The following is a 7504-nucleotide window of genomic DNA, read 5'->3' on the forward strand; positions in this document are numbered from 1 at the left end:
GGGGGTGAATGGGAGAGCTGGAGAGATGGCTCTGTAATTAGGAGTACTTGCTGTTCTTTCAGGGCACCTAGATTCAGTTAGCAACCCACATAACAGATCCTGTAACTCTAGTTTCCAGGAGATCTGTTGCCCTCTTCTGGCCACTGTGGGCACTGTGTAAACACGATGCACATGCATTCTGGCAAAACACAATAGAAGAAACAAATTTTAAAAGAAAAGAAAAAACTGGGACTAGAGACTAGAGACAAAGCTCAATTGTATGCGCGAATCCTTAGGTTCGATCCCCAGCACCACACAATCCTAATGTGGTGGCACATGCCTGCAATCCCAGCACTTAGGAAGTAGAGATCAAAAGAGGTCAGAAGATCAAGACCATATCTTTGGCTACAGGAGTTCAAGGCCAGCCTGGGCTATTTGACATCTTGTCAGTAGTAATAGAAAGAAATGGTTTGTTTTTCTTACAGGAAGTGGAAGAACTCATTGTGTAGAAAGATTTTTCATTGATGTGATCGAGTCCCACCCAAAAGGATACAATAATTTTAATATGATAGAACTTTAAATAAAGTGTTCCATGCCAGTGTGATCTTAGTATTAGACTCAAAGGGAACAGACTTCTTTATACTACCCACAACTAGTTTAGACGAAGAAGGATTGCAACCCAGTAGGTTGGTAGACATGGTTTGGGGAGGTCTAGAGGCTCTAGCTAGCTGGGAGCCCCCTTCACTGTATGGGAAGGATTTGTATGCACCCTAGTGGAAATTACCTATATTCACATGGATTGATTTATGTCAAACTCTCCTAAAATGGAGACAGGATATGAAGATAGAGCACTGTGCCTGTGAGAATTCCTTATAGCCACCCTGTTTCAAAGAAGCAACTTGCAGGAGGGTTGTATGCCCAATCAGAGCAGCAGTCACCAAATTAATATCAACTCCTGCTGCAAGTCCATGCAATCAGTGAACCTTCCCCCAAGTGGGAAATTTGCATTTTGCTTCATTTTAAATGCATCCCTTCATCCCCTGTATACACTCAGATTAGCCAAGGATGAATATCCCAAGTACTCTTGTTATTCCCCAACAAACTTTATTGTGGAGAGCAGATCTTCATTGCACATCCTCACCTTGTGTGTATGAATTCAAAGAGTGGCCACAAATGCCCAGGAGAGATGTCAAAAATGGGAAAGAATTATTGAAACCATGCCATTCCAAGCCAGATGTGGTAGATCACTGCTATAATCAAACACACGTGGTGGTGATGGTAGTGGGGGATAAGGCAGGAGGATTATCAGGAGTTCAGTATGGATTACATATATTAAGACTTCTTGCCGGTCATGGTGGTACAGCTTTTAATCCAAGCTTTTGGGAGGCAGAGGCAGGAGGATCTCTGGGAGTTTGAGGTCAGCCTGATCCACACACATTGAGTTTGGAAGCCTGGTCTATGTAAAGACTCCATCCCAAAACAAAACAAAACAAAACAAACAACAAAAAGGCCTGTCACACGTTTATTTAAACCCTGAAAATTCCCCTACATCCAACACATACACAGCAGTGCAATGATTTAAAAGTTCATAGTGGGAGAGCGTTAGCCTAGCATGCACAGAGTCCTATAGTCAATCTCCAGTAGTGTATTAGTAAAGCCACCCACCAACAGTGCAATAGGGCCAGTCACTTACATCAAGAAGTCTGAATCATCTGTAGACCAAAGAAATGTCAGGTGATAAACCTGTTCCTGGTGGTCAGTCGTAACTTAGGTACCTTAAGACTAACAAATACATTCCTTTACTGTGTGTCATCTTTACTGATTTTCAAGCATGGTGTATGGTTGCTGGCTACTTAAGAGTTTAAGCCTAGCTGGGCAGTGGTGGCACATGCCTTTAATCCCAGCACTTGGGAGGCAGAAGCAGGCGGATTTCTGAGTTCGAGGCCAGCCTGGTCTACAGAGTGAGTTCCAGGACAGCCAGGACTATAGAGAGAAACCCTGTCTCGAAAAGCCGAGTTTAAGCCTATCCCTTCCCACTTTGTTTGTGGTGGTCCTCAGCACCTGACAGCACCACCTCGAAGCTCTTTGCATTCCTCTCAGTGAGGTTATTTAGAATCTACACTGACACTGCCCTCTGAGCCTAATTGTGGCCTTCTTGGATAGATGGGACTGCTGGTGGGCAAATTCTCTAGGGCTCAGAGCTGGAGATTAAGGTGGTGACTGCCAGTGGCTACTTGGGCCTGCCAAGCTGTAAAATGGTGTATTCCTTTTACCCTATAGCCTGAAGTGGGGAAGAACACACTGGCAACTTCTCCCCCTGCCCCCCATCCATGAAGTAAACACCCTCAAGGGTTTCTTTAGCTAGAAACTTCCTATATTATTGCTAAATACACATGTCCCAAAGGATATCAATTTTTTAGGTCAACATTTCTGAGGCTGCCTTTGCTGGTCAACCAATAGATTCCCCATCCTCATGCCCATCCCCAAGCCCACCCCCCAACCCTGAGATCACATGTTCTGTGTTTTCTACAGGATTCATCTATACCAGAGGATTCTGTTCCCAAGAGCTAGAAGGAATCACTTGCCTGCCACGTAAGTACCCAGTTAGGGGAGCAGCCCTGCCTGATGAAGCTTGGGCCCTGACTCACATGGCCTGGTTGCCTCAAGGAAGGCAGGGTGCAACGCTGAACCAGACCGTTCTGTTGTGTTCTAGATGCATCATGGTCTTGCTCAGCTCCTCTCTAAGCTGATCTAGCCTCTTATGGTGGGAAGCACTCTGGGCCCCATAAATCTCCCAAGGGGTAGAATACATCTCCAAGCTTAAGTAGCTCAGCTTGGAGGTGTGGTAGAGCAGGCGCTCCAGAACTGCCACTGAGATGGGATTCCTTAAGTAGTTGAACATGATAAGCTGAACACATTGGCTCAGGGCAGGCAAGAAGACATTGAGCTGGGAGTCCATAATCATACAGTTCTCCAAGTCCAGGGTCTTCAGGGTGGCTGCAACTCTCTCCAGCAGGACTCGAAGGGGCTCAGGACTTATGTTGGTCAGAATGACACCACTCAGGTTCAGGTGTTTGAGCTGCCGGATGCCTGGACACTGGGACAGGGACTTCAAGTCTGATTCTGACAGCTGGCAATCAGTGATAGAGAGGATCTCCAAAGGGGCCTCTAGGCACCTAGGGAGAGACCAAGTAGTTAGTGATTACAAGTAGTAGTGGGTAGATTAGGGAGTCCTGGGGTAGAGTGGATCATTTTCTCCAAGGTCATTCTGGCCACCCGATAAGCATCAATACCTAGTATGCTGCCTCTTAGAGTCTGTTCACTCAGTTGCTGGTAGAGCCTCTCAGAGGACAGCTGTGCAAGGCTCATGTCTGCATGTACAATACAGCCTCAGAATAGTTTCAGGATTTGGTGTGTGTGCATGGGGTGTAGCCCAAGTTGGGCCTTTCAGCCTCTGCTCCATTTTTGTTCCCACGTTTCCTTTGGACAGGAACAATTCTGGGTTAGCAATTTTGAGGTGGGTGGGTGGCCCCACCCCTCAGCTGGGGGCCACGTCTATCTACTGGAGGCAGTCTCCTCCAGTTCTATCTCCACACTGTCAGACATTTCAGCTAATGCCATCCTCATTAGGTCCTGGGCCTCTCACATCCCAGGTCTCTGGGACTTTCTGCCCCCTCATCCCCACTGCTGCATATTTCAATTTATTCTCCTGGCCCTCTGGGCATCCCTCCTGGCTCTCCTCATACTGATCCTGCTCCTCCTTTCCCCTCCCGTCTCCCCTCTCCCACCCAGTTTCCTCCCTCCCTCTGCCTCCCCATGATCATTTTGTTCCTCCTTCTAAGTGGGACTGAAGCATCTACACTTGGGCCTTCCTTCTGCCTTCCTACGGTCTGTGAGTTAGATCATGGGTATTCGGGACTTTTTGGCTAATATCCACAGTGAGATACTTATAGCCAGCTTTTGGATTGAGGTCAGGGACCAATAAGGAAGAGTTAGAGCAAGGACTGAAGGAGCTCAAGGAGATTTGCATCCCCATAGGAAGAACAACAGTGTCAACCAACCAAGACCCCTAGGAGCTCCCAGAGACTAAGCTGAAAACCAAGGAGCATCCATGGGCTGGCTTGTGGCCCCTGGCACATGTACATCAGAGGACTAACTTGTATGGTGTCAGTGTAGAGGAGGAGTTTAATCCTGTGGAAACTGGATGCCCCAGGGGAGAGGGATGCTGGTAGGGGTGAGGCAGGGTGTAGGTGGCTGGATGGGGAAGCACCCTCACAGAGGCAGGGGTGGGGTGGGCTGGGGAGGGAGGTTGGGTGAGGAAAACTTGGGGGCGGGGAGGACCCAGAAGGGTGTCGACTTTTGGAATGCACGTAAGTTAACTTAATAATAATAAAAAAGAGTCTTCTCACTGAAGTTATTCTAACCTGAGGCATGATATTACCACTGTAGGACTAGCTTAGCCCACAGCCCCGCATATCTCCTTTTCCCCACCATCAATAGAGACAACCCTAGCTCGGGTTACATCATTAAATCGCTCCTGTGGCCTTAGGGGAATGCTCACCATCCTCCCTCACCTGAACACCTGGTCCATCTGGTCTTTGAGGAAGCCGACAGAGTCCAGGGAGAGGTCCTGGAGGCACCGGAGGTTGGGAAACTGGGAGGTGAACTGGCTCACCAACTGCTTCTTTTCCTCGGGGGTAATAGAGGCAGGCACGTGGATGTGAGAGAGAATGAACGAGAGGAGATTTGTCATTCGGCCCAGGTAAGGAGCAAAGGTAGCCAGAGTAGACAGCTTCCAGGTGCAGCACACTTCCACTTCCTCCATACAGTCCAGGTCCAGCATGTCCAGAACCTTCACGACGTTCTGGATAGCTACCGTGTTGATCTTCAGCTTCTTACAGCCAAGCTGCAGTAAAGCTTTCCTCTCTCTTACCCACTGGAAGACAAAGGACAGGCATGTATCCAAGGCTCTTGGTTTGAGGCACAGGTCTACGAACACTTTCAATGAGTTTGGCTGGGCTACTATTTTTGGACCTCTCCTTTGTATTTTTCTCTTATACTTGGCCCCTGGAGTGCAAGATGCTGTCGTATCTCCAGCCCACACAGTCCAGAAGTCCTTGTGCAAAGCCCGCAAATCCAGAACTCGCAGTTTGTAACTCCTGTGGGAGAAAGTAGAAGTCTTAGACTTAAGACAGGAATTCATCCTTCCCCATTACACCTTGTTTCCACTTTTTTGAAATAGGGTTTCACTCTTACTACAAAGGCCAGACTGGCATCAAAACGCAGTCCCACTGCTTCAAAGTCAGAGGCCTGAAATTATAGGCTAGCACTACCAACCCAGCTCCGCAAGGACTCCTTACTGCCAACATCACTTTTCTCCTTCTACACTCCTTCTATTTATGCTGATGTTCTTCATCCCTTCCTCTTGCATCCAGTCTGGTCCCATTACTAGTGCCTATGGGAAAAGGCAGGGACAGGTACCTTCAGCCATAGCTATGTCTGTCCTAAATGGCCTTAAACACTCAAATCCTTTCCCTAGATGCTCAGCAATGGTCCAATGGTCTGTGAAATCCTCATCACTGAGGCCAACACAAGCTTTGAACCTTCCTTCCATTCTCTATTCTCTCTCTACCCTAGACTCCCAGGCCTCCCTTCGGACTCCTTGGGTCTCTCTCACCTGGGGTGACTATTCTGGTCAAGTAGTGCATCAATCCCATCCAGTACGATTTGTAAGATATCCAGGTACGGTGCCTTCATCTTCATCAGACCACCCAGTGGGAGACAGGGAAAAGGCCAGACTTGCACCATCTTCCTCAGGATGTTAAATCGTTTGTGGGTGAAGGCATCCTTGAAGAGTGGTGGGAAGAGCTCCACGGGCAGGTGCTGCAGAGCAGAGATGGCCAAGGCCTCGTCCCTCAGCAGATTCTGCATTGCTAGCTGCAGGAGTGTGGGTGTGGACTGTAGGCTCATCCTCACAGATCTGTAGGGAGACAGATAATCCTGAGAAAATGTCCAAAGGTGGGAAAAAAAACCACCTTTTAGGGTCAAGGATTAAGAATTCCTTCTTAATCCAGAAACAAACTTAAGAGCCACAGCCACTGCTCTGCCTTGGATTCTCTTTACCCATCCACTTCCAGACAGGATCCCATCGCATTGTGCCCTCTCACCTTGAAATATGTTCCAAGGAACCTGGAAGTTTATTCTGCTTCTTAGAAAAGACTCACCCAGGGCCCTGGAACAAGGACTGAGAATATCCTGTGGACCAACACAGTCACATTCTCAGTTCTTGCAATGAACTTGGTTGGGAACAATTTAGAAGGCTGTAGGATGATTGCTATTTTTTCATGGGGTGGGGGTGGGGGTGGGGGGAATATCAGTCCCAGGACAGCCAAGAGTACACAGAGAAAACCTGTCTTAAAAAAACAAAACAAGCCAGGCAGTGGTGGCACACGCCTTTAATCCCAGCACCTGGGAGGCAGAGGCAGGCGGATTTCTGAGTTCGAGGCCAGCCTGGTCTACAGAGAGTTCCAGGACAGCCAGGGCTATATAGAGAAACCCTGTCTTGAAAAAAACAAAAAAACAACAAAAAACTTAAGAGTTTGATGACTTGTTCTCCTAGCGTAGAACTGGGTGAAAACAGCAAGAGGTTCCTCTGTCTCACTTCCCTGGGGGTACACAGCCTCATAAAGTCACAAGGTTAGGAAGGCACAGTACTGGGTGGGGTGAAAGAAGATAAGAATCTGGGAGCTGGTGGGGGAGGAGAGAAGGAAGGGAGAGTGGAGGCTATAGTTGGATGATTTCGGTTATGTTTTTAAAAAGGAGAAAGGCCATGTTTTCGGAAGCTTTGGAAAACAGGGTGGTATAAGAGGTCAACTCTTTTCCAATGTCTCTGTGACTTTAGCCAGATCACCCAACCTTTCCCCATCTGAAAAATGTGGGCTCATAACTGCACCCTGGCTGTTGATGTTTGGAAAGTGGTACTAAATCCCTCATCTCGGACTGAGGGATTTGGTGAGGCTGAAGGCCAGATTCTCTACCCAGGGTCATAGGGCTCCTTTGGAGCACCGGACACAAAGGAGCAGAGCCTGGTAGCCCGTGACTGGAATCCCAGCTCAAAGGGAAGTAGTGGCAGAGGAATCCAGGTCAGCCGCAGCGCACGGCACGTGGAGTTTCAGGACAGCCTGGTCTACCTGAGATCCTCTCTCGACTTCCCTTGCCCCATAGTGAGGACACAAAGGAAGGGAGAACTTCTCCTAACTCCTGAAGAACACTCAAGCCGTCCATCCCTCTCCAAATCCTGTGATGCCCATCAATAGCACCTAAGCTTCCAAATTTCCATTCTTGAGTAGAAGTTTTCTTTCTTCCTTTGTCTTAATTCTTTTTACATGAGAATAAGGAAGTACTAGTTTTCAAGTATACTTTGATTTTTGTTTGTTTTTCCCCACCCCCACCCCATTGCCTGCCTGCCCCCACACACACTTTGATTTTTTTTGTTTCCCCCCCAACCCCATTGCCTGCCCCCCCA

General features: G+C 48.1%; 2 protein-coding genes across 6 annotated transcripts in view; both read right to left on the reverse strand.

Annotated features, from left to right (window-relative positions):
* LOC116095656 (PRAME family member 20-like) overlaps window positions 1-4608 on the reverse strand; it is a gene marked incomplete at its 3' end in the record, with an annotated part of 20089 nt that extends 15481 nt beyond the window's left edge. Inside the window, exon 1 of the mRNA XM_031376977.1 lies at window positions 4541-4608. The remainder of the gene's footprint in view (window positions 1-4540) is intronic.
* The window catches only part of LOC116095654 (PRAME family member 12-like), a 15064-nt gene continuing 9562 nt past the window's right edge, over window positions 2003-7504 (reverse strand). For 4 of the 5 annotated variants that reach the window (XM_031376976.1, XM_031376973.1, XM_031376974.1 and 1 more), the window contains 3 exons: window positions 5657-5959; window positions 4554-5138; window positions 2003-3155 (listed from right to left, as the gene is read on the reverse strand). In XM_031376976.1, the coding sequence (XP_031232836.1) occupies window positions 2642-3155; window positions 4554-5138; window positions 5657-5949 (1392 nt within the window). In that variant the 5' untranslated portion in view covers window positions 5950-5959 and the 3' untranslated portion in view covers window positions 2003-2641. The remainder of the gene's footprint in view (window positions 3156-4553; window positions 5139-5656; window positions 5960-7504) is intronic. The other variant, XM_031376972.1, reaches the window with a different exon arrangement.

The sequence above is a fragment of the Mastomys coucha genome, unplaced genomic scaffold (assembly GCF_008632895.1).
Source record: "Mastomys coucha isolate ucsf_1 unplaced genomic scaffold, UCSF_Mcou_1 pScaffold18, whole genome shotgun sequence".
Classification (NCBI taxonomy): domain Eukaryota; kingdom Metazoa; phylum Chordata; class Mammalia; order Rodentia; family Muridae; genus Mastomys; species Mastomys coucha.